The 26,992-nt window shown below is 37.4% G+C and overlaps 3 protein-coding genes across 7 annotated transcripts in view; 1 reads left to right on the top strand and 2 right to left on the bottom strand.

Moving 5' to 3' along the window:
- PEX1 (peroxisomal biogenesis factor 1) overlaps nucleotides 1-5,343 on the bottom strand; it is a 39,442-nt gene extending 34,099 nt beyond the window's left edge. For 3 of the 4 annotated variants that reach the window (XM_032235456.1, XM_032235460.1, XM_032235461.1), the window contains exons 1-3: nucleotides 5,124-5,343; nucleotides 3,075-3,218; nucleotides 80-163 (exon numbers count right to left, since the gene is read on the bottom strand). In XM_032235456.1, the coding sequence (XP_032091347.1) occupies nucleotides 80-163; nucleotides 3,075-3,218; nucleotides 5,124-5,237 (342 nt within the window). In that variant the 5' untranslated portion in view covers nucleotides 5,238-5,343. Of the gene's footprint in view, nucleotides 1-79; nucleotides 164-3,074; nucleotides 3,219-4,921; nucleotides 5,096-5,123 lie in introns of those variants that run through there. The other variant, XM_032235457.1, reaches the window with a different exon arrangement.
- Nucleotides 5,344-5,502: 159 nt separating this feature from the next.
- Nucleotides 5,503-11,324, top strand: RBM48 (RNA binding motif protein 48). Of its 2 annotated transcripts, none has more exons than XM_032237660.1 (5): nucleotides 5,503-5,741; nucleotides 8,593-8,783; nucleotides 8,982-9,127; nucleotides 9,785-10,335; nucleotides 10,492-11,324. In XM_032237660.1, exons 1-5 carry the CDS (start codon nucleotides 5,622-5,624, stop codon nucleotides 10,582-10,584), a joined length of 1,101 nt encoding a protein of 366 aa, XP_032093551.1. In that variant the 5' UTR covers nucleotides 5,503-5,621; the 3' UTR covers nucleotides 10,585-11,324. The 2 variants fall into 2 exon arrangements, with proteins under 2 accessions (XP_032093551.1, XP_032093552.1); XM_032237661.1 differs by lacking the exon at nucleotides 5,503-5,741 and adding an exon at nucleotides 6,037-6,078.
- A 990-nt stretch (nucleotides 11,325-12,314) lies between these two features.
- On the bottom strand, nucleotides 12,315-19,692 carry EFCAB1 (EF-hand calcium binding domain 1). The gene is made up of 5 exons (XM_032235051.1): nucleotides 19,495-19,692; nucleotides 15,336-15,627; nucleotides 14,134-14,238; nucleotides 13,733-13,884; nucleotides 12,315-13,516 (listed from the first exon to the last, which is right to left on the bottom strand). Exons 1-5 carry the CDS (start codon nucleotides 19,690-19,692, stop codon nucleotides 13,370-13,372), a joined length of 894 nt encoding a protein of 297 aa, XP_032090942.1. The 3' UTR covers nucleotides 12,315-13,369.
- Nucleotides 19,693-26,992: the final 7,300 nt, after the last annotated feature.

Genomic DNA, 26,992 nt, shown 5'->3' with positions numbered 1-26,992 from the left:
TAAAACTGCATGTTTTGTTAAGGTGGAACAGACAAGAGGAGAAAAAAATAAGTATTATATTAAAAAGCACTTTAATTACCAGTATTTCCCAATCATCTGCTGACATTGGTTCTACTTCTACTTGCTGACAGGATAAAACCTGAGAACAGGGTTCAAGGAATACCTGGCAGATAAGAAATCTAATTAAATTACTTCCAATATTTTCACAATCAGAGCACTGAAAATGATTCTAAACAAGAAAAGAAAATCTGACATAAGAATCCCATGGTTGTGGATCTGTACAGGCAACATACATTTTCAAAACACACTCTGCCTATATAATTAGCATTATTTATTCCCGCTGCCAATAGAAAAGTTACTTTTGGCACCCTCAAATAAATAAACAAATGGTATTTTATTCAATTCTGACAGTAACAAAAACTAAACAGTTTGAGAACAATGTTAATATGAGCCTTGGTGGCACAGTGGTTAGAGTGCAGTACTGCAGAGTACTTCGGCAGTTCAAACCCCACCAGACTCAAGGTTGACTCAGCCTTGCATCCTTCCGAGGTGGGTAAAATGAGGATCCAGATTGTTGGGGGCAATATGCTTACTCTATAAACTGCTTAGAGAGGGCTGTAAAACACTGTAAAGCAGTATATAAGTCTAAGTGCTGCTGCTAGTATGTGCAACTTTTATTTATTGACCCACTGACTGACTCACTGAATCCTAAGCAAAAATATTCTAATATTTTATTTATTAAACTTAAATGTCAGCCATCTTGCCTAGAAGCAACTGTAGGTGGTTTACTAAAATAAAATATTAAAACAGTAAATATCAACACTAAAATTGATATAGAAAATGACAACGATGAGAAGGAAGGGAACTAGATGCAATGGTGAGAAGGTGGGGTCTTGTCTTAACCCATTAACCATCTCCAGAATGACATGCCCCCTATTGGGGAGCCTGGGCAGTTGGCAGAAGCAGATCTTCAAGCTCTTTCAGGAAGCCAGAAGGATGGGTGCAGATCTCAGTTTGGGGGTGACAATACTGGAGAGATATAAGTGATGAATTGAAAATAATTCAATAAAAAGTTAGTCCTTAACTTTCCACTGGTTGCTTAGCAGCTGCTCAAAGTTACAACAGACCATGCAAAAGCTACCAACACCCCAGTTCCAAAGTTACAGCCACTGTAGTACCCTACAGACATTCATTCTTACGACTGAATATAGGGACATTGCAGGAATCCCCCTGTTTATTTCCTCACCCTGGGTCCCCTGGGCACCATGGGTGCTGGGACCCACCATGCTTCACGCTCTCTTCATTTACTCTTTGAAAATCTCCAGAGCTCAAGTGAGAAACGAAGAGAGGCTGCTCTGCTCCTGGCCTGTGTGGTGTGATCCCAGAAGCAGCCACTATTTTCTGGTCAGCTGCATTGAATTGTGGTTACCCTAAAAATAATGGCCACTTTTGGGATTGTGTCACAAGGCCCAGGAACGAATAGGCTTGTTCTGCTTATTTAATATGAAGTCTGACCCAATGCAGAGCTTTCCAAAAAGAGAAACAGAAGCCTCTTTGCACCTGGGCCATGTGGTGTGTGATCCCAGAAGTAGCTGCCATTTACAGAGCCTCCACAGTTCAATGAGACTGGCCAAAAATAGGGTCCATTTCTAGGATAAAACCACATTGTCAAGTCCTAGGCTGCATTAATAGAGGGATAGAATCAAGATCACGTTGAGTGTTAATACCACTTTACAATGCTTTGGTAAAACCACACTTGGAATATTGCTTCAAGTTTGGGTCGCCACAATATCAAAAATATGTTGAGATTCCAGAAAGAGTGCAGAGAAGAGCAAGGAAGACGATTAGAGGGTTGAAGGGTAAAACGTTTGAAGAATAGTTGCAGGAACCGTGTATGTCTAGTTTAATGAAAAGAAGGACTAAGGATGAAATGACAGCAGTGTTTCAATATCTAAGGTGTTGCCATGAAGAAGAAGGAGTCAATCTATTCTCCAAAAGCAGGACAGGAATCAATGGGTAGAAACTAATCAGGGAGAGAACCAACTTAGAACTAAGAAGGAATTTCCTGACAGTTGGAACAATCAGTCAGTGGAACAGCTTGCCTCCAGAAGTTGTGAATTCCCCAACACTGGTGGTTTTTAAGAAGAGATTGGACAACCATTTGTCTGAAATGGTTTAGGATTTCCAGCTTGAGCAGGGGGTTGGATTCCAATTCTTTTATTCTGAATGAAGAGGCCTGCTCTGCTTCCCTAATGCAAGTTCTGGAAAGTTCCCTGTCCATCACAATTCTCTGGAGCTCATGTTAAAAAGAAGGGCAAACCCCTCCATTCATAGGCTGAGTGGTGCGATCCAAGAAGCGGCCATCATTTTCAGAGCATCCACAATTTAATGTGGCTGCCCCCAAGCTGCTTTCAGGATTGTGCCACATGGATCAGGAACAGAGCTGCCTACCCTCCTTCCACCTCCTAAACCAAGCTCCAGAGATCTTTGAAAGATAAGTGAACAATGGATGACATGGGGTGACAAGGGTGTGGGGCAAGATGGGGCATTAACTAGACACAAAGCTTGCAGGGATCTCAAGGGGTGGGAAATGGCACACCGAGTGCCTAGGTGGATGGGGCCCGCCTTAGAGACCCTGTGCTTCACTAAACAACCTGCACATTCATTTAATGGCTGCATCTGAAAAAGAAAGAACATGGCTTTATAAATGATGCTCATGACTTCTGAATGTAATGGACAGGTATTATTTCTGCATGTTCATTTCAAGCAATATTCTTTGTTGAGTGCAGTTCTTTGTTTGTACCTCATGTCTGCATATCCCATAAGAAATGCACTTGATGTATTATGTGCTTTGCAGGTGCAAAGCAAATAAATTAATAGAGAATGTATACAACAATCATTTCAAAAGTTAACTATGAAATATGTTTGCTAGGTCTCGGTATTTTATTAAACATAACTTGTAGGCAATTTGATAATTTAATAAGCCAGATTTTGAAACTAATAACTGATATATTCCATATGCATCAACTTCATATCCTACTCTAAATATACAAATAGAAGATTGCGTTTCAAACCTGTTGTCCATTTTTGATGCCAAGCGTGCCTGCTAATTGTCTGTTTATTTCAACAATGTTTTCTTCTGTTTGACGTTGATGTCTGCTTTCCATCCAACCCAAGAATACTGATTGATTCCCCCAAGAAACTTTCACAATTTGATCCTATAAATAAAAAAAAAACATTTATATTAAACAAACAGGGGATATTTTACGTAAGTAGACAAATAGATACATATAGACCAGGCCCAAGCAAGAGTGAGATTTTGGGGGGTAAAATTAGGGTGTTCTGGTTTAATAAATTCCATATTTCCAGATATCAAGGAATTCCTTTATGTATCAATTTAAGGGCTCCAATCAAATTGGTATAACAAGATATTTCTTTTTCAATAAGTGTTCAAATTTGATCTGTAAGTCTTGGATTTTGTAATTTCCCCCCATCGCAACATAAAAAAATCAGACTTTTTTCTTTTCAATAACTATAATATCAGGCATATGTCAACAAGTTGCTTGTCAATTTGGACCCTAAAGTCCCATAAGACCTTAACCCATTTATTATTCTTAGTATTTTATCCCAGCTTTTTAATGTATAACTCAAATGTATCTAAAACACCTTCTTCCTCTGATTTTTCTTGCAATAGCAACATTATGGCAGTTGGTTAGGCTAAGAATGACTGGCTCAATCAATCAATACCTCTATTCATAAAATACTCAGGCTTTGAATTTTATGTTAGATTATTATTTTTAATATATTTTTCTTGCTTTTATGGGTTAATAGAATTCATGCTGCTCATTTCTGAGCCTTGCATATATGCACAAACACTACATTATATAGTGTATCACCTGTACAGTCCTGTGTGGTTTCAGGTTTTGTAATTTTGGCTTTGTCAGCATCAATCTTTACAAGATCAGTTCCAATTGTCAATGATCTGGAAAGGAGCAGTCTTTTGGAAGGTCCAAAGACCTGGCTCTTTCCATAAGCAATGAACTAGGGTAGGGTTGAATCAGAGGATCAATAGTTTGATGGCCTGGAATTTAGTAATTTCAGTTTTACCTCTTTGTTTTAAGAGTATTTACAAAGCTAATATAGAATTCGCCTCCCCTCTCTCCAATAATTATTTCACTGCCCTCTCATGGATATTATAAGGTATTTTTCCAAATGATTTAAAAAAACTTGTTCTTAACACTGTGTATACATTGGGGGGGACCCACAGGTATAACAGGAAAAAAAGATAATGTGTACTATATCAGATTTAAAACTCCTATTCCTTTAATAACTGCAGAAAGTTGCAGTTGACTTCAGATCATTCTCAATGCTTGAAAAATATAGCAATTTTCCCCATCATGACATTCGGTGTCACATGCCAGTAATCCCCAGTGGGCGGCAGCACCTACTATTGGCAAATTTTCAAAATAAATGCCCAGCAAGATCAGATAAAGGCTTACCAGGGAGCAGAGCATCAAGACATCTTATGTCAGGTGATATTGAACATCCTCAGAAAAAACCAACAACGTATCGTTTCTGTAGTGTGGCCAAGAAACCTCCACCAGGCGCAGCTGCAAATCTCCTTTTCCTCTGGAGCAAATAACTGCTTTTACTTAGCATGGCTAATGAAGAGGATAAGGGTCTCCTGCTTGAGCAAGGGGGTTGAATGAAAGATGTCCAAGGTCCCGTTTCTCTTATTCTGATAAATTAACCTGTGGGCCTCCTCACCCCATTTTTAAGAGGTCCATAAAGGGGGCGTGCAATAGCACACCAGCTGCCTACTGTCCCCATTTATCTGTATTTACTTCCTTTATTCATGTTTATGTTCATACCTAAACTTGTTATCTTGTACATGTTTGACAAACAAACAAACTAAGTTAACCTTTTGACATTATCCGGAGGCAGGCAAGGGCTCGTCTATGGTACCATGGGTCGTCTATGGTGCCAACAGCCCCATGCTTGAAAATGGAAAGATGCTGGTAAGAAAAAGGACGCTGTGACTGTGAATGAACACTTCAATCTCAGGAATCATGGGGCACAGAACGAATGGAGGTCGGTAGACACATTCCTTTAATTCCTTATACCTGCTGCAGTCGGAGGTAAGAAATCAGCCAGGTCGGCAAGTGCAGAAAGCAGTTCTTGACGCCGCTCAAGGAGACGCTCGCCGCGGCTACCCCGACTCCTCTTGCCCCCCACATTACCGCCGACCCTCCGGCCACCCACGGCCAGGTAACACAACCAGCCACCTTAAAAGACAAAACTATAGAAAGTCGCCACTCTTGGCCGTCATCAGATTGACGAAACTATTTCTTCCGGCTTCCGGCTTCCGGCTCTGTACCGTACTCCCCCCCCCCCCATGTAGTCCTTAACCGTCATTGGAGGCCCAGCCATTTTTCTCTGCTGTGATTGGATGATGGGCGAAGGCTCCACCTCTTTCCTTCGCCGGGTTCTTCTTCGATTTCTTTCCGCCTTTCCTTAGCGTGGCCGTCGGTGCTGGAAGCAGGGGCGGCGGGCGGGCGGGGGGAGGGGGAAATGACTTGGATGACGTTTTCAAGAGGCGACAAGAGAGTACGGAAGCGAAGATGGCGACGGTTGATGCAGGTGAGGAGGAGGTCGGAAGCGCCTGCCAGCATCACGCACAGCAGGCGATCTGCGCATCGCGCGCCAAGTACCGTGAAGGGCGCAGGCCACGAGCAGTGAAGGTAAACGAGAAAAAATTCCTCCTTTGAGCCGTTTCCTCGTCTTTTCAAATTCGCTCTCGGATACAGATACTTTGTTGAGATCTCCCTAAGAAGCCTACAAGCCGGATAAAAGCAAATCTCTCCTTCCTTCCTTCCCCCCTCCCTCCCCTTTTTGTTTACTCGCAGCACCTAAACAGGAAGCCGAATCGAGTGGAATAAAATAATACAGTTGGGAAAAGGACCTTGGAGGACTTCTAGCCCAACCCCCTGCGCAAGCAGGAGACCTTATAACATTTCAGACAATCTGAAATGTCCAATCTCTTCTTTAAAGATGATGGAGCACCCATAACTTATGAAGGCAAGCTGGTCCACTGATTAATGTTCTCACTGTCAGGAAATTTCTCCTTATTTCTAGCTTGGATCTCTACCTGATAGGTTTCCAATCCCTTAATCATCTTTGTTGCTCTTCTCTGCACTCCTAGTATGTCAACATCTTTTTTGTTTCGTGGCAATCACAGCTGGATGCAGTGCTCCAAGTGTGGTCTTGCCAAGGCATTATAGCTGTAGCAAGACTTTGCATGACCTTGTTTCTATCCCTCTGTTAATGCATTGCCTTTTTTAGCAGCTGCAGCATAACTGCTAGCTCATATTTAAGTGGTTGTCCTAGATGCCTCTCACAGTTACTGTTATTGGGCTACATATCACCTAGTCTCCATCTGAGCATTTTGATTGTGTAAAACCTTACTTTTCTCACCACTGAATTACGTTTTGTTGGATAGCACCCAGTGTTCAAGTCTGTCTTGAGCCTATCTTCTAAAGCAGCAATCCCTGACCTTTTTGCCATCAGGGGTTGGTTTCATGGAAGATATATTTTTATGGACTGGAGTGGGAGGAGGACCATGATCCTTAGCATGCAGTTTCACTTGCCTGCCACTCACCTCCAACTGTGCAGCCCAGATCCTCACAGACCATGGCCCAGCACTAGTTCACAGCCCAGGAGTTGGGGATTCATGTTCTAAAGTGTTGACTATTCCTGACAGTTTGGTGTCATCTGAAAATTTGATGAGCTCCCCTTGTATCGCTTCATCTAAGTTGTTTATGAAGATGTTGAAGATTACTGGGCCTACTTCAAGAATCTTGAAGTATCTCACTGCGAATTTCTCTCCATGTAAATGCAGTTTCATTAAGGACTACATGTTGAGTACAGGTGATCAGCTAGTTATAATTCCACTGGTGGTGATGCTTTTCTGTACCAATTAATAGTTGTGATCCACTTTGTCAAATGTCTTACTGAATCCAAGTATACTCTGAAAATGGAAGTTGTGTTTAGCTGTTACAACTGTTGTTCCCTGATAAGACATTTGCCAATTTGTTCCTTTCTAAACTATCATGCATAATCGGCTAGATCATTCTTGAATTGCTGAACACTGTGCCAATTTACTGACCCAAAAAGAAGCAGTGGTCTTTTGAGTGGTCAAATGTGTCTTCAGTTTTACCTTTACTTTAATCTTCACAATGCTTCCTATCTTGCGAAGTTTCTACTGTATGTCAATGTCCAAGGGACATTGGTCTGATGAGAACACTTGCTTTTCTTGTATAATATAGTTTTTGAAGTATCCAAGATATAGTAGTAGCTAATTGTAGTTTGTCCAAATGCTATGAGTAATCATTTATAATCCTTGCTATAATTCAATTAATAGCGATATCTTTCTTCCTATACTGTATGTACGACTCGGCAATCTTTAATTTCTAAACTTGACTATATTCTTTGACCCACTACTTATGTTTTTCCCAATAACTTTTAAAATTTCATTTCATCTGACATTAGTTTTCTTTTCCCTTAACTTGTTTGGTTTGTTTTTATTCTGCAACTTACATTGTTACTTTTATTTGGTCTCATATTATTAATATATATTAATATAAAGTTTAATCAAAAATATGATTGCTTAGGTTCATTCATCAAACTAACCCATAACCAAACAAGTCGTACATGTAGTCCTCAGCTAACAACATTCCAAGTTATAACACTCTGAAAAGTATTGCTTATGACTGGTCCTCATTGTAACCATTGTAGCATCCCCACAGACACATAATCAATATTTGGTTGCTTGGTATCTGGCATGTATTTATGATGGTTGCTTTATTTAAGGATCATATGATTGCTATTTACAATCTTCCTAACCAGCTTCTGACAAGAAAGTCAATGGAGGAAGTCAGATTTGCATTAACAACCACATGATTCATTTAACAACTTCAGCATTTGGCACATAAAATCAACTGTGGCAATTCACTTAAAAATTGCCTTACTTAGCAATGGAAATTTTGGTCCCAATTGTATGCACAGGTGGACGACTACCATGGATGAACTTGATCACTAATGCTAAAATATCTAACTTCTGACACATTCTTTTAAAATTGTTATACTGTATTACTGTAAACAGAGATGTGGTGGCTCAGTGGCTAAGATGCTGAGCTTGCCGATCAGAAAGATCAACAGTTCGGCAGTTTGAATCTTTAGCACCATGTTATGGAGTGAGCTCCCATTACTTGCCCCAGCTTCTGCCAACCTAGCAGTTCGAAAGCATGTAAAAATGCAAGTAGAAAAATAGGAACCACCTTTGGTGGGAAGGTAACAGCGTTCCGTGCACCTTTGGCATTTAGTCATGCTGGCCACATGACCACGGAGATGTCTTCGGACAGCACTGGCTCTTCTGCTTTGAAATGGAGATGAGCATAGCCCCCTAGAGCTGGAAACAACTAGCACATATGTACTAGATATTTACCTTTATCTTTTATTACTTTTAATTAATTTTAAAATAGAACAGCTCAGTTACATATATTAAAGTGTTCTTAAAGTAATTTTGTTTTTCAGGTTTACACTGTCAATTTAGAGTCTCGATATTTGTTAATCCAAGGTGTTCCTGCATTGGGAGTTATGAAGGAGCTAATTGAACTTTTTGCATTATATGGAACTATCGAGGAATATAATCCACTAGATGGTTATCCAGCAGAAGAATTTACTGAAGTGTACTTGATCAAGTTTTTAAAAATACCAAGTGCAAGGTAATAACTATTGCTTTTGTTCAGGCTAGAATACCTACTTGTTTGATATTGAAACATCTTTCATGTATATCAGTTTTATGTAAACCACAACAGTTATTTTTATATTATAAAAACTTAACTTACTGGATTTAAAAAGAACTTAACTTCAACAAGGTTGAGTTGTCTTTAACATTGTGTATCAATCACTCTTTCTCTTAGGGCGGCCAAAAGAAAACTGGATGAGCGGAATTTCTTTGGCAGCTTGCTACATATATGCTATGCTCCAGAATTTGAGAGTGTACAAGAGACCAGAGACAAGCTAAGAGACAGACGAAAATATATAGCAAAAGCAACCAATTTCAGAGGTTTGTGGCTTTTATTATTTTAAATCAATAAAGGGCAAGAGCAAACAACTTTTGAAATTCTCCCCCCAAATCCAATATTAATTTGCCAAAGATGTTATCAGAAGTAAAACAACTCAATGAGGACTTTCCATTTACTGTTTGAAAAATTATATTCATTCTTTTTATATTCTCATTAAGAATCCTCTTGCATTGTTTCAAATCTATATAGCTTGGTATGGAAAAAAGGATGAGAGAAAAGAAAAAAACTGTGTTTCTGCAGAATTTACTTTGAATTAGATATAATTAATTTTTTTTCTTAGTTCATGTATTTAATTTATTTTGCTTATTATTCCATTGTAGATTTTTGCACAACTCCAAAAACAATCAAACAAACCAACAACCCCAGAATGGTGGACATTTATGTAATTTATTAGAATATTCCAATTGTTTGAAAATACATATAGAATCATTACATCCAAGGCATAGCAGAACAATGCTTTGGAGGGAATTTTTCTGTAACTATCAACTAATACATTAAAAAATGTTTTCTCACTGCTCATCAAATAAATCCTGTTCTCTGTTTTCTACCATGGTAAATTGTTAACAAAATTAAAATTCACTTCAAAAATGCCTTTTTTACTATATACTAGCATAACACATTATTTTTTGTGTTTTCAGAGCAATCATTGGAGACAAAACAGGATTATGGTATACATTCTTCAATGACCATGCCGTTGGATCGTGGATCATGGGCATCTAAAACAGCCATTAGCAAATGGAATCCAGTAACATACACCCAGGACCCCTATCAATCTTCCTCTTGCACATTATTAGTGAAGCATATTACATCTCCTTCAGAACAGCATTGCCAGAATGTATTAGTAGCTCCTCACTACTCTGATTACTGTCCTACAACATCTGCATGCTTTAGTCAAAAGATAACATTGGATAAGAAGCCACAGCAAAGAGAGCAGGACACATTGGCTTGCTGGAACCTGGAAAGAAAGGTTCCATGTTATGAAGGTCTTGGAAGATTCATGCCCCGGACTACTCAACTCCAGGAACGAAAGAGGAGAAGAGATGAAGACAACAAACTTTCCCTTTTGGGAAGAGAGCCTAAGGGTGAAGAACTTATTTTTGGCCCAAGACTACCAGAAATACCTAAAATAGATATGGATGATGATTCACTGAACACCTCAGCAGTCTTAATTCGCAATAGACTAAAGAAGGTGGGCCAATAATTTTTCATTCAATGCTCTGAAAATATGTAGTTCTAACATCATTTAGAATGTGTATATATTAATTATTTTGCAGTAATGTAATCCCTGCTATTCCATTATGAATGCATATAATATACTAACTTTAGATTCTCTTTTTCAAACTAGATTGCTGATCCAGTTCAAACTTCAAATTCATCTGAAGAATTATTAGTGGAAAATCAAAAGAAACCAGTAATAAAGCTAAGGCGGCGAATATAAATATTTCTGATTGCATTTCACGTTTATATTTGATTCACAAGTAGGTAGGCTCTGACTGTTTCTAGACAAAGAAATATGGCTTCATTTGTTAACATGAAACAGTTCTTGTGAATCTAAAGTTATTATCCATTATGTTGAAATTTATTGATGGCTATGAATGTCATCACCTTATTTCTTATGCTCCTAATACTATCCTATGATGCAATGCATTGGGTCTATCCGGCTGCATTATATTTCATTCATTATATTTTACTTGCAGATCTACAACTCAGGAGCTTCTTGGAAAGCTTGTGACTCAAAGGACATCCTGCACTGTAAAAGAAATAATAAACATTTTTTTAAATGTTTAAAAAAAAAACTATAACAAACCTACATCCAAAGAACAATGTTTATACATTTGGAAAATGTACAAAATTAGATACCCAATCTTTAAGTAGCAAATTTTAAGAGTCTGTTTGGTGTCACAGTTAAAATACTGACATAAAAACCAAAAGACTCATGAGTTTTAAGTCTGTTTTAGGCATGAATGATGTCTTGGCCAATAATTTCTCTGGGCCAGTCACTCTCAGCCTCACAGGGTTGAAACTGGGAAAATATGAGGCAGGAATATTAGGTATATTTGCCCCCTTTGTATTTTATACAAAAAGATGTAATAATAATCATGTTGCGTCATGATTTATTGAAACTATTTGCCAAATTTCTGTTTTTTGAGAAATAAAAGATTCCCCTAACAATGTGAAGCTAGTTGCATTATTCTCTGGATCTTTATTGGATATTGATATTTTCATTTCATATAATTGTTCCATTATCAAACGGGCCATAAACATAAAACACATTTATTTTGAAACATTTTGATTTAGAGAAATGCAGGAAATGCAAAAATACAGAAATACAGAAAGGTTAAGAAGTTTATATAACAACTAGACATTAATATATCTGCAGGATGTTTTATAATTGCCTTAATTCAAAAATTTATTACAAGAAATTTAGAATCCCTACACTGTAAGTCATCACATTACTATTTGATGATGTACTTTTTCAGAAGAGTAAAAAAAACCTAAATGAATGATTAAAATGGTCAACCTTGTAACAGATTTATGTTTCTAAGAGAGTACTGAGAATATATGGGAGTATTTCATATTTTATATAAAACATAGATCTTCTATAAGAATAAATCCCTTATCCCTGCTCCCAGAAACATGTCTGCCTTACAGCCCTACTTTTGCTGAATCTTTTAAGATGACAGTCTCCTTAACACTAAACTAGACAACCTGTGATCCTTTGGGTCACCTTTTTAATGATTTTTCCTTTGGTAAGAAATTCCGCAAAGCCTTTAACAATGACAGAAATTGTAATCCATTGCTGTTGTGGCCCGTCAGCAGCCAACGGAGCTGGCAGCAGAGTTAGAAAGTAAGGAGGTTGAGGAGGAACATGGACTAGTCCTGGGGACTGAGGAAAGCTCAGACAAGGGCTCTGCATTGGAGTCAGAGAGGGAGTTAGACACCAGTGAGGCAGAGGAACAGCTTGAGCCAGTTCCCAGTGTGCACATGTGCAGAGCTGCCAGAATACAAGAACAACTAAGAAAGCAGAGTTGACTTGAGAGTAAAGCTACACCTTGGAGGCAATTGGCCTCTCCCATAGGAAACAAAAGAGGAGCAAATGGGAAATGGGTTTTTGCAGGAAACAATTTGTTCCTTTGGTCATTTCAAGAGTGGAAAGTTCTGTTTGTGACTATAAGAGACTGTGCCAAGTGTTGCCTTGCCCTGCATTTGCAAACTAGTTATCTGGCAGCTGCCCAAGCGAGATAAGATTCATGTTGATAAATATTCCTCTGAAAGACTGTTTGCCAAGCCTTCCTGGCTGAAAGGAATTCAGTGTCATGTAAATAAAAGAGGTTTTGCTGGGACCAAAACTCTGTTTTAAGCTCTTTAAAGAAACCTAAGTCAGAACAATTGCCTTCACTTGAAAAGTTGGATACATTCAGACATGTTTGCCTTGAAAATACCACATGTTGAACTATATAACATAGTAAAACATCATCAGAAATGTTTTATGCCATTTTGTATTACGTCATCTGTTTTATAATTTTTGTATCATAATATTTTATAAGATTTGCCAAATTTAAATTCCGCAGGAGTCATATTCCATTTTGCTACCTTGATTCAAAAATCGTTGCCCTGTGATACACCGTTCCACCCGAATTAAGGTTACAAGAACAAAAATTTTAATAGCAAGTAGATAGATTATCTGGGAAAAATTAAATCTTTCTTTCAGATCATAAACATTTCACTGTTCAATATGCATTTACATATTTGAATCTGATCTACCGGTAACTCCATGAACTGATCGAGCCACTTTTAAAAGATAGAATTGTTCATATTGTTCAGAAAAAAAATTAGAAAAAGCAAATACTTTGGTTAAAGCAAATCCAAAATCTTTGATTAAAATAGCCAGAAGTGGGACACTGGTGATTTATATTCAGGTTTGAGAAGTGCATATAATCTACAGATAGAGCATGGCTCCTTAGTCCTGATCTATACAGCATAACTAAGCTTAGCTCATTAGTCCTGGACTAAAATTATTTTAGATCAGGGGAAAGAGTTAAAGCATGCTAAAATACAATTGGCTTGATGATTAGCATTAAAGTCTCACATTATACACATATATAATGAATTTGATTAGCCTCATTCAGTGATCACTCAAAAAAGCAGTTTAATAACTTTAGTTTTGTATTTAGAACAGTTAGTTCAAATCTAGAATAGGAATACAGTTACTAATAAAATTACTAATTAATTATTAGTATATTTTGATATAATGTCATAAATACCTTCACATCAGGTAAACATGGTCCAAATGCTTCTAAGAGGAGATTTTCATCTCTTACTGCCCTTTCAAAATCCACATAAGAGATTTTGCCATCATGATCATAGTCCTGTGAAATAAGATACTTTAACTCATATAATCACTATATTTACACTATAGCCTTATATATAATTATTTGGGCTAAAATACAATTGGAGTTAAATTCATTTCCGCTTTTTTTTTTTAATCTATCAAGGGTATGAATGAATCCCAATTGAGTTAATTGGATAAACGATTAATATGATCTAAACCTGATAAGCTGTGTTTTAAAATTTATTATACTTGCCATTTTCTTTAATGTTATTTCTACTAAATCTTTAATTCCTTCATCGGGATCTTCCTCTGATGGCTGTTTTAGCAGACTGTTCTTCAGCATATGAAACATTTCCTCTCGTGAAATATATCCATCACCATTCAGGTCATAAACCTCAAAGCAATCTTTAAAAGGTATAATTACATTAACTGCATGCATGTCAAAATACCTTCCAGATAATTTAAAATAACAGTAATTGAATTGTAGTTAAAGAAACCAATTTTGTAATAAATTATACTAAATCTACTGTACAGTATGTATGGTATAAATGATATAAAGCACAATGTGTATTTTTACAATATACGCATTTCATAATGAATTTGCCCTAAAATTCAGATTAACATGAAAATCAATTTTTACTAGAAAAATGTTACATTTCATCTTTTCTTCCAAAGTCCCTCGAAGAAATATTGATAAGCCTTCTACCCATTCTGTTACACTGACACAGCTGTCATTGTCTTTGTCAAAAGCACGGAATACTGCAGGAAAAATAAAGATTATTCTAAAGTTTTATTTTAGAGTTGGCTTTCATATTAAAATGATTTATCTTGAGTATGAACATTGCCTATACCTATGTATGTAGTCAATGTCTAAGACGACACAATAAGAGTAGAGAAACAGTAATCCCAAAATATAATATACAATGTTGTAACATTATATTATAAAATCTCATAAATGTATCTCAATCATCAAGCAGCTGAAGCCAATCCCTACAATCAGATATCCTCTAAATAACTTTTCCAATATCTCTGCAAAATAAGATTATCTTCGTAGTCTTTTATGTTTGAATTAAAGTTTCTGATATGATATGGAGATCCACTATTCAAATCTGATTGAATCTCAAATTCCTGGAAAATTTTAAAAAGCAATTTCATAACTTTTATGCATAATGTTTAATGACATTTTAATATTGCTATGTTCTCCCTTTTTAAAAGCAAAACAGTTGAATATAGTCAGTGCTTAGAAGGGAGATCATTAAAAAATACCAGGGCTGTGAAAAATTGAAAAATATCCCAGAAGTCAATAGCAAATCTTTTCCATATTGACATATGGAAGTTTCAAGGAGTAAAACTCAACTCCAAAGAGGTTTTATATTTTACATCATATATTGCCCCACACAGTGTACATAGAGTAAGTAAATTTATTAATGTCCAAAGTTAGCTTATATATCTATAGCTGAAACATTTCCAGATATTTATTAAAATTAAAATTAGCAATTCTAGGTCTGCATCCATATAAACAGTGCTATAAATATTATACTAGAGCAATTGCTATTTATTACATATTGCTGTTATGTGGGGACATTAAAAAGGCCAAATGATACAGTAACCCAAATACTACAATGATATTATCAACAGACCGCAGTATGCAGGAGAATAAATCCTACTCAAGGTTTATTAATTCTGAACAATGAATCATATTAAGATAAACTGATATGAATTTGAGCTTCCATGCAATTTTCAAACTTTATGAATGTATTTACCCAACATAGAAATGGTTTCAAAACTGCAATCTAAAACAGCTTCTCAAAAATACTTTAAAATACAATAATTCATGAGCGTTGATTTAATCTCACCTCTGTCCATAATCATATCGTCTGTCATTCCAAATGTGACATGTAGAATATTGCGAAATGAATTGCGATCTAAACCAACAACACCATGACGGTCGCTGGGTTCCACATCCAAGTTGTTGAAAAGTTTGATGAGACATTCTACTTCAAATTTATTAACTACAAAAAGGAAACAGCGAAATAAAAGCCACAATAAAAGATGCACTTGTTCAACCAGCCAATGTAAATTTGAATATGTATCTCCCCGGTTCTCTAATGTTGTTGCCGTCCTCGGGTGCTCCGCTGACAAGGAATTCTGGGAGTTGTAGTTTCAGCATGTCTGGGTGGAAAGCTCGATCTTACCCCAGTCGAGATAATAATAATAATATAAAAACAATTGTCACGAATTCACTGATCGGTTAATGAACTCGGGAGCAGCTGGGTTTAAAGAGCTACAGAGGAAAGAGTAGACCCACTTTCACTCACAATGTTTAGCGGATTTGCACAGGGACTCGGTCAGCTTCTGCAGCTTCTTTCTATTCATTTTGATGTTCCTGGCTCCCGCTGCGCCCGGTTGTCACAAGCCAAGCTGTTTCCATGGCAACAACGGGGACTGTTGCCGGCGGACCCGGATGTAACAATTTCAAAGGCAGCTGTTAGGCCGGACCGGGAAGGTGCGGCGCGTTTTATTATTTATGCTCGTGAGAAGCAAAACCCGTTTTGGGGCTCTGAAGTGACTCACTCTTCTGGTTTTCCATGAGGAGAGATAGAATAGACCTGGAAGGGACCTTGGAAGTCTTCTAGTCCAGCCTCCTGCTCAAAGAGGAGAACCTGTACCATTTCAGACAAGTGACTGTCTATTCTCTTCTTAAAAACCTCCAGTGATGGAGCGCCCACAATTTCTGGTTAATTGTCCTCACTCTTAGGAAGTTTATTCTTAATTTCAGGCTGCTTTTCTCCTTGATTAGTTTCCAACCATTGTTTCTTGTCTTGCCCTCTGGTGCTTTGGAGAATAATTTGACTCCCTCCTCTTTGTGGAAGCCTCTCAAATACTGGAATACTGCTATCATGTCACCCCTATTTTTCTTTTCTTTAGACTAGCCAAACCCTAATCCTGGGGGCGTTCTTCATCTGTTTTACTCTCCAGGCCTTTGATCAAGGGTTTCCAGCTTGAGCGGAGGGTGTGGTTTTGGACTAGATGACCTACAAGGTCCATTCCAACTTTGTTATTGGTGTGAACTTTTTCCAAAGGTTATAACAGGTTGTCCTCAACTTATAACAGTTCATTTAATGACAGTCTGAAGCAGTGGTGAGTTCTGGATTCTGTTCCAACCGGTACAGTTGGAACGGCCCTGGCGTCACCCACATGCATGCGTGCAGTGGCATGCGTGCGTGGTGCGCACATGCGCTGTAGAGTCAAATGACGCTTCCGCAAGCTTCCGTGACGCTGCAGCTCAGCGGAGTGGTGTGCGCAGAAGCACCAACAGCTTTAAAACACGGTAAGGGGAGTGGGCAAGTGGGTAAGCCCTCCGGAGCACCATACCGGAACAGTACCCCGTGCTCCGGGCAGGCTCCGGTACACCCGTACCAGGGTGTACCACCTGCAAACCACCACTGGTCTGAAGTTACAACGGCACTGAAACAGACCTATGTTTTTCACACTACTATTTATCATCCTCATGGTCACATGATCCAAATTCAGTTACTTAGCAACTGTTCCATATTTATGATGGTTACAATAGTCCATGTTCATGTAGTCACCTTTTGCGACTTTCTGACAAACAAATTCAATGAGAAAGACAGATTCACTTGACAACCATCTTACTAATTTAACAACTTCAGTGATACTCGTAACAATTGTGGCAAGAAACGTAAAATGGGGCAAAAATCACTCAGCAACATAAATTTTGGGCTCAATTATGGCAGTAGGTTAAGGACTACATGAAATTAGGAAAGGACGTCATCACAACCTTCTAGGTAAGAGAAGAAAAGTCACTACCAGATGGCTTTGTAATTAGCTGACCAACTGCACTTAGTATGTAACCTTCAATGGAAGTACATCTACATGAAGGGAAGCATGCAATGGGGCACTCCAGGGTTCTGTCTTAGGGCCTAATACTCTTCAACATCTTCATAAACAATTTAGGTGAGAGGATGGAAGAGGAATTCCTCAAATTTGCAGATGACACCAATCTGGGAAAAACAGCCCACAGTTAGAAGAGAAATCTCTTCTTAAATACTGGGCCCTCTCCAACAAAATGCAAGCCAGTAGTGAGAAAAGTAAAGTTTTACACTTAGGTAAGATAAACCAAATCACAAGTATAGAAGAAATTGTATGTGGCTCAACAACGTTTAACTACGAAAGAGATATAGGAATCCTAGATGTAGGAATCCTAGTCCTAGTAGAAGTGTGCTGTAGCTGCCAAAAAAAGCCAATGACAATGACAGATGTCCCTCTAAACCAGGTGTTCCCAGCTGGTCAGCTCATTGTTTTTTTTATGAAGTTTGGTTATTTATCAACCCTCAAGCATGTATTATATGAAAATAATTTAATAAAGTCTACTTTAATAATATGAATAATAACATTAAGCCCTTGGGTGTTTTCATTTACTCTTGGAGGTCAATACTGATGTTTTGGAGAAGCTAATCTAACAGTTAAATATCTTGTGAATTGAGCTTCAATCTTGATGATTAGATGAACATCGCCATGCTTTGGTATCATATGATGTCTGCTACCTCCATTTTTGGGATATTTTATATACAGTATTAACAATTTTTGAAAGACAATACATTAGTTTAAAATTCACAGAGCCAAAGGAAACCTGGCACACACACTCTGAAATAATTTCCAGAAATGATAACTTCATCCAAAATTCCTAAATTATTTTATTTTGCTTTGTAATGTAAAATGAAGGAGCTTGTCAATAATGAAACAAAACTGTCATCAAGCTTACACAAAGCTTTAGAATACCCAAAGACATAAAAAAACCCATTCTAAGGATCATATTTTTTAAAATAATCATAGCTGGGGTTGCAATATTTTCTTTATGAATTTTCTGATGCAAAATTCTATGGATGTGAAACTGAGTTGTATATTATTATCTGTCGCCATATAATATATAATTGATATGCTATGGTATTAAAACAAATTTGTGTAAAACAATGGAGTTGTTTTGCATAAATTTATTCTAACATCAAAACAATTTTTAAAATTATTTTTGCAGTTCTTGTTTGTATACTATCAAATTATGTTGGGCTCTATGTATTTAAAAGCCCCAATTAACATTTCAGTATTCCTCCAAGCTATACATTTAAGAATGTATTATTACTAATAAGATTCCCCCCCCCCCCACAGCCATCAGTTACCCACAGTCATCTCAAAAACAGAAGCGTTATTATGAAATGAAAAATGGATAATTTTATTGTTTGGCAAAATAAAATGAAGTTATACAATTAGAATAGGAGTACCAAGGAACTAGCAGAGTAACTAATAGACATTCTCCAACTTTCCAGGAACTAGAGAATTAATGAGCCGAACCCCATGCCCTGCCCTTTTTGACACATGGCTAATGACTAGAAAAATTAACGGACCATACCAATGGTGGGTTTCAAATTTTTTTACAACCTCTTCTATAGGTGTGGCCTGCTTTGTGGGAGTGGCTTGCTGACCATGTGACAGGGTGGGAGTGGCTTGCCAGCCATGTGACTGGGTGGGCGTGGCCAACCTGTAAAATGTGGTGAAACTCACTTAATAACGCTCTTGCTTAGCAACCCAAATGTTGGCTCAGAAACTCTGGCATTTGAAGCACACAAGTCTTAAAGCTGTCAAGTTACAAGACCCTTGCACCCCTAGCCCTTTAGAAAAAAAACCCAGGGGTGTTCAAACTTGACAGCTTTAAGACTTGTGGATTTCAACTCCCAGAATTCCTCCTCTCACTCTTCACCTTGATGATGTGTGGATGGGCGGAGGGAGGGAGCTGGAACTGGTTCTAAACAGCACTGTAGATTTGTGGAACCTCTTCTATAGAAGAGGTTAGAATTGGCAGGAACCCACCCCTGGACCATACTATACTCATCATTCTCCCTTAGATTTTTTTTTTACTTGAAACATCTAAACATTTCTTAAATTAAAAAAAGATTCTGATATAATTCTTTGGATCTATTAGAGCCACTCTGGAACCACTTTGGCCTTTATTTTCCACATCCTGTCCAGTTTCTCCTGCAAGTCCTGGTAATTTTCCAGTTTCTCATACTCCTTCCTGATGTTGATGTCACTTGACACCACTATATCTATCACCATTATTGTCTTCTGATCTTGGTCTTCAACCACAATATCTGATTGGCCAGTACCTGCTTGCCTGTCTGAATCTGGAGATCTCATAGGATTTAGGCCCTTTTATTTTCTACAGCCTTTTATGGGATCTCCCATTTAAATCCAGGTGGGGGGGGGGTATCTAGCCAATATTCTGTGTAGATGTTCCTTACACAATGCCAGATATATTTGCTTGCTGTTTATGCTGTTTCTGCCTGCATCTCAGGTTCATCCCAGATATTGATCCCTCAACCACTGGCAATGGCCAATACTGTCTGAAGACCATTTGACAATTGGAGGGAATAAAGAAGGATGGAAATAGACCAATATGGACTGAGAGTCCAGGTCAGGATGCAAGAGATCTTCAGGATCCAGGGCTTCCACTCAAAGCTACCAGCCATCAACACACCAATCAGCCAATAGGAAGGCACCACATAACAGCCCAAAGCACATATTCCAGTAGAGACAAATTCCATAAAGATGGGCTCCAGCATGAGTGCAAAAGACCCAAATTCAATCTTATATCATTATCCTGGGACACACATCTTCACCTTCATTTATGGCAAATCGTTTTATTTCCAATTCTGCAAAGCAAGCTGTCTTCAAGAGGGGACTTGGAAAAGAAGAGGACATAGCAAAGGTTACATAAAACGAATTTCAGAGGGGAAAAAATTGATTTAAACCAGAATGAAGGTTTCATTATATTAAATAATTATAGAAATAGAAGGTTCCGAGGACAAAAGAAATTTGATGAAGTGAGCTGCAGCTCATGAAAGCAGATGCGGACAAAATAAGTAGATATTCCATAACAAACTGACTGCAGGAAATTTTGAAATAACATTTCGCATGACGGAGAGTGAATAGAAAGAAATAACACTTAAAAAAAAGGGAAAAGACTATACACACAAGCACACACACACACACAAACACACACTGCAAAATCCTTGCAGGAGAAATATAATGTAAATGTATTATTTTCACTACTCAGGGGAAAGTCTTCATGTCATCAGCTTCCTTGCAGCAAAAAGAAAAGTGTTTCATAACTCCAAAGTAAAATAGTAGAAAGAGAAACATTCACAGGGTTCCATCTGAGTCAGTAACTGGAACCAAAGTTTATTCTTTCAAGCTTTGGGGCTCATGCTGGAGCCCATCATCATCAGAGAACTTCTCTCCAGAATATATGCACCGTCTATTATATTTATATGGCCTTTGTTTGTGTGTAAATTATTACTTGGGGTGTCAACATAAAGTCATTAATTGTTGTTGCCTTGTGCTGCCATGCCTCAGCTCCTAAGTACCTAATAGGCAGGTGATTAATCAGCATTTCTATTGACTTACAGAGATAAATCACATTTACACACCATTCAAAAGAGAATATAAAAAGCTAAGAAGGAAGCCAAAAGACAAGAATACATCAATTCTGGCCATTTACATCCAATAACCATGGATCAACACCAAACTATCTAGCAGAATATAATATCCTTATCAAGGTATCAAATAACAAAACAATACCCCCAACAATGTCAGGGCAAATTACTGTATAGAAATTGGGAGCAAACCAGTGGTGAAATTCATTATTTTTTTACTACTGCTTCTGTGGGCATGTCTTGGTGGTTGTGGCAGGGGAAGAATCCTCATTCCCTCCTCACTCCAGAGGGAAGTATATTGCAAAATCTCCATTCCCACCAGACTCTGGGACCAGCCAGAGGTGGTATTTGCCAGTTCTCAAAACTATTCAAAATTTCTACTACTAGTTCTCCAGAACCTATCAGAACCTGCTGGATTTCACTCCTGGATCAAACCCCTTACACATTAACATTGATGATGTTACCTAGTCAGCAAGTAAAAAATGAAGCTCAGGGTACCCAAGAGCACCATAGTTCAACCCTGAGCTATAGGAATTCTCTTCTATCAGATCTTATCCTGAAAATACAGAAATGAAGGAATCATTTCCTCTGGGGCAAATTGACTATTGTCATTCTTTCTTTTTTCAACATGTGTAATAATTAAATATTGATTTAATACTGAATTGGTCTAAATCCAGAGGTGGATTCAGTTTTTCCAGGATTGCCTTGGCATAGAGGTATCTCTCATTTCTGCTGCTTCTAGAGGTAATTGCATCAAACTTACCAATCAAAAAAATGGAAACATATTAGGAAGTACTTTTTGTTGTGATTTTTCCGAATGTCTTGCTCTCCTAATGGAATATGCCATTGGAACATATCCTGAATAACCAATGAAACTTGCCATCAGCAATGGTGAATATCTAGATCAGAGGTGTCAAACTCGCATCATCACATTGTCACATGATGTATCATGACTTCCCCCCCTTTGCTAAAATGGGGGTAGGCTTCACCAGCGTGTGATGCATCTGGCCCGCAGGCTGCGAGTTTGACACCTAGATGCAGCCTTGGTAGGAAAAGGGAGGGAGGGAGGGAAAATAACATAACTGATTCATCCTAGAGAGCCCAGATTGCCAAGATTGAATGTGACAAACATATTTTCTCTAATTGCTTAGAGAGCACAATCACTAGGAACAAAGAGAGCCAGGAATGATGCCAAGCAGAATTGGCTGGCAGAGTGCAGGGAGATAACAATCATAGTTAAATAGTTGTAGGGCATACTAAAATATAATGCTTGCTCTCTTGGTCTATCTCCCTTTCTCTCAATCACATTTTCCTTCCTCCCTCCCTCCCTCCCTCCCTCCCTCCCTCCTTCCCTCCTTCCTTGCTTCCTCTCTAAATTTGCTTCCCCTGTTTGGATTTTGCTTGTCATTTTTATTGCTTTTTAAAATTCATTACATTCAACTAATTGAATAAGTGGTCTATCAAAAGAAATGGCCTATTTATGCCTTCAGAAAAAGAAGCTAGAGAGTAATATTTTTTCAGATGTTGATTAATATCTGTGCTTAATACGGAGTTTTAGAAAAATTATTGCTCACAAATGTAATAATATAAAACTTGGTGCTGTTTTGCATATAAAACTAACAGTACTATATCCAAAGTTAATTCAACAAACTATTTTTTAAAAATCCTTTAAAAAACCCATAACAATCTTTTTAATCAATATTCTGCTGAATTTAGATCTAGTTACTATATTAATAACATTGCTAGTTTTTGCTTTCAACTGAGATTAGAATTTCCATTGTTAAGCAAGAGAGTTGTTAAGTGAAACACACCCGATTTTATCACCTTTTTTTTTGCCAAGGTTGTTAAGCAAATCATTTGCAGTTATTAAGTTAATAACATGATTGTTAAGTGAATCTGGCTTCCCACATTGACTTTGCTAGTCAAAAACATGCTGGGCAGGCTGCAACTAGCAATCACGTGACCCTGGGACACTGCAACTATCTTAAATATATGCCAATTGCCAAATGGCCGAATTTTGATCACAGTTGTAACTCACTTTTTAAAACGTTGTTGTAACATTGAACAGTCACTAAACAAATGGTTATAAGGCCAGCACTAACCTCTAATCAAATATGTGTCTTTAGAAGCCATACTAGACTGAAATCTTACTCAAGTTTGAGATTAAACCTTTTTGAAATTGGTCAGTCTTCTCCTGTCTCAGCAAACAAAGGATCAGGTTGTGCTTGTGGGATTCCTTGCTGTGAGACTAATGGAGGAATTAAGGTTTATGAAATGATATTTCACTGTTAATGAGCTGTGGTGGCGCAGTGGTTATAATGCAGTACTGCAGGCTACTTCTGCTGACTGCTGGCTGCCTGCAATTTGGCAATTTGAATCTCAACAAGCTCAAGGTTGACTCAGGCTTCCGTCCTTCTGAGGTGAGTAAAATGAGGACCCAGATTCTTGGGGGCAATATGCTGACTCTGTAAACCATTTAGAGTGGGCTGTGAAGTACTCTGTGAAGCAGTATATAAGTCTAAGTGTATTGCTAAGTGCTAAATCACATGTGTGAGTGGCCAGCTGCACAATAAGCAAGCTTTTCTTCAGCGGTTTCCCCAATGGATTTTTACCACTGTGCATTTAATTCATTTTTATTACACATGGAGGCATCAGTCCCTATTACTTACGGTTTTTACTAGGAGATAAAACAGAGTTATTGTGGTTCCAATCTTCTTTAGGATATGATGTGAAAAATTATAAATGAATTTATTTAGGTGGCATTGGATAAGCTACTCATTCATGACTGAAATAGCAGCTCAGAGAAATCATAATGAAACTAATTTACAATTAAGTTGTCAATTGTTTCAATCTGCATATATTTGTAGATATAGATATAGCCATAATTGAGAATCATGGCCTCTTCTCTTCTAAACATTTTATCTAACACATGGAGACATAGAACTTCTTAGTTTGCATTAATTAATTAATAATTAATGAATTATTAATTGGTTTGTATTATTGGTTTGTTCTAAGCATCTGAGTCCCTGAGTCTGAATCTTGTCAGTAGCTACGTTTGAAGGCATTCTCCAGTCTCCTGACAAGATTTCCATGCTGGAGAAAGGATATGGGGAATTGTTGGTTCATATGTCTGTGGTATCTCAAGTTAAAGGTTCTTGCAATTAATTTTTCAGAGAAGCCAATGAGACATATATCTTACTCAGAAAGATGTTTATAAAGCTTTGGACAGTAATCTGAAATCTGTAGATTAAGTTTGGGTCCCTGAATCTTCTATTTGTGTCATCAAAAAAACCTTAGGAATTTGGCTGAATATCTCTGAAAAACAGCAGGGTGGTTCCTTTTTTCTAGGGAGGCATAGAGAAAAAGAACTTCTGGAATTTTGGAAATCCCAGCTCTGTTATTTCAATTATTGAATTCTACCATCGCTTTGCCTTCTTCAATCTTTGACTGCCAAAAAGAAAGAAAATAAATGTTATCTATTCTTGCCTGGGGGCGGGAGGGAGGGAAAGAAACTTGAAAACCATCATTGCTATGTGAAATCCACATTTCTTTAGAGTTTTCATTTGATTGGCTTTTTGTATCAATTTATCTTTCTTTTCTTCCTTTGTCACTCTACACTCTGCTTTTGTTTGTATTGTGGGAACACCTGAATTAAAAATAAATAAATGTAAAACATTGCCAGCTCTTATTGCACCAATTAAGTAATATTAATAATAGAATTAACATAATATTCTAGCTGAACTTGAACTCGAATTGTAAAGGGATGTTGACAGCTAAGAAAGTGATAGCTATTAACCATCTGGTTTTTGTTGTTTTTAATATTCAGCTCTGTGAAAGTGTGACGCTTTGTCTACTGCTTAACTACCTTGGAGTTTACATGAATTACAGATCATTGTCTTCAAAAGAAAATATTACAAATTTGTTTCAGGAGTCCAATTCACCCTTAACAAACTTCTTGGAAGAAATAAATATGTATATTCTGGAATGTGCATATTTAAGAGGATAAAGTCCTATTGCATTCCAGATGGCTTAATTCAACTTAAGATGCCCATAAAAGCACATGATATGAGTAATGGAAGTTCACTCATTTTTAAAAAGTTTTTTTTAAAGCAACAAGACTGTTCCACCCCAAAATCAATCTCAGAAAGAGATTCCAGTACTATAAATCCAGCAAAAATTGAATGCTCAGATTTATGGTTAGGTGGTAAAGAATGATATCAGAGTTTATCCTCCCTATTCAACCCATCACCTTGACAACTTGTTAATATTGTTTTCTTCTTTAAAAATAAGCAAAGTCTATAGTTTAATTATCTCAGAGTTTCAGGCCCCCACCTAGAGCAGTTCTAGTGGACTTCAACATAAGGTTAATGCTTATCCATGGAGAAGTGTTGTCCGCTTCCTGCCATCTAGTGGCTGTTGTTTAGACTACAACTTTGCTTTTTTATTTAAAAAGTTTTCTACACTAGCATTGATTATTCTCTGACAGCTGCAGAATTATATATAATTCTCTCAAGGTCTTCCCCTAATTCCTTCTTTTTGATTGCAATTTCATCCAAGTCCCAGTCTTGTTTAAAATTCACATTTTTTCTTGGCCAGTGCAGTATCTTTGATTAAATATATATATTTAATCTATATCTATATCTATATCTATATCTATATCTATATCTATATCTATATCTATATCTATATCTATCTATATCTATATCTATATCTATATCTATATCTATATCTATATCTATATCTATCCATCCATCCATCCATCCATCCATCCATCCATCCATCCATCCATCCATCCATCTATCTATCTATCTATCTATCTATCTATCTATCTATCAGCCATTTATAAGTTTAGCATCAGTACATTAAATGCATATGTGGGAATCAGGTCTACAACTTGTAGTTGGGTGTAAAGATAAGAAGCCGAGCTGAACTTCATTCCTGATGAAATTAGGGGCACATGATAATAGATTAAATATATATGATATTGAAGTATTAATTATGCCTCTTGAGCTTTGTTTGTATCAATGCACTCCCATCTGGTGCGGAGCATGGATTTCAATCCTGTAGTTCTCCACTGTTAACACTGAGAACTACAGAACATGAAATCCAAAACATATGAATGGGGAGCATGTTTTTAATGCAATATTCTGATTCAAAAACAAGAATTTCAAACCTACGAATGGAAACAAAAAGAATCCCAATTTCAAAGAAAGAATGGGTCTTGTCCATAAAGCAGTCTCCACATACAATTGAATTTTTCTATATTTCCAGTAAGCTAGAAAGTTTTGTTCAAGGTCTTAAAAAGGAATCTGACATTTAACAAGACAATATTGAAAGATGTTGAAGATGGAATTTTCTTCCTGCGGCAAGTTAGAGAGGAAGTTCTCGCCCTCAAAGCAGAATGGGACAATTTGCTGTGGCCAACTCACTGCAGTCGACTCACCACAGTCATCTTGCCATGGCCATCTTGCCATGGCAAATTGTCTTAGCCCCCCCCCTCCCTCAAAAGGTGCCTTTAGGCTGTTTTTTCCCCCTTTTGGTTTAAGTATATAACTAGCATTGCCTTGGCTCTTACACTTCAGCTTTCATCAAGTACATTGGAACTAAGTTTTATTGAGGTCAATGGGACTTAGGTCCAAGAAAGTATGTCTAGAAATAAGATATGGACCTTAAAGGTTTGTTTTCAGAGTGGAACTAGAGTGAAGAAAGCTCAAGACTCTCTTCTGTGAAACCATAGAGTGCAAGGGAAATGGATGGTAGGATGACCGACTGGAGTTGGGAGCCTGTGGCCTAAATGCAGACCTAGTAGACTGTTATTTCAGACTCCAAATCAATGTTTGGCAATTTAAGTTATATGGACTTCAATTCCCAGAATTCCCCAGTCAGCAAGATTGAGAAATACTGCGTTAGACTTTCCCTAAACATATATTTCCAGTTGTCTGCTCCAAGTTGATACTATTCACTGTATGCTTTTTCATCCCAACTATAAAAGTCATGCATCT

This window comes from Thamnophis elegans, chromosome Z (genome assembly GCF_009769535.1).
Source record: "Thamnophis elegans isolate rThaEle1 chromosome Z, rThaEle1.pri, whole genome shotgun sequence".
NCBI classification, from domain to species: Eukaryota; Metazoa; Chordata; class Lepidosauria; order Squamata; family Colubridae; genus Thamnophis; species Thamnophis elegans.
Note: the sequence above shows the minus strand (reverse complement) of the source record. Positions and strands in the feature narration are given on the sequence as shown.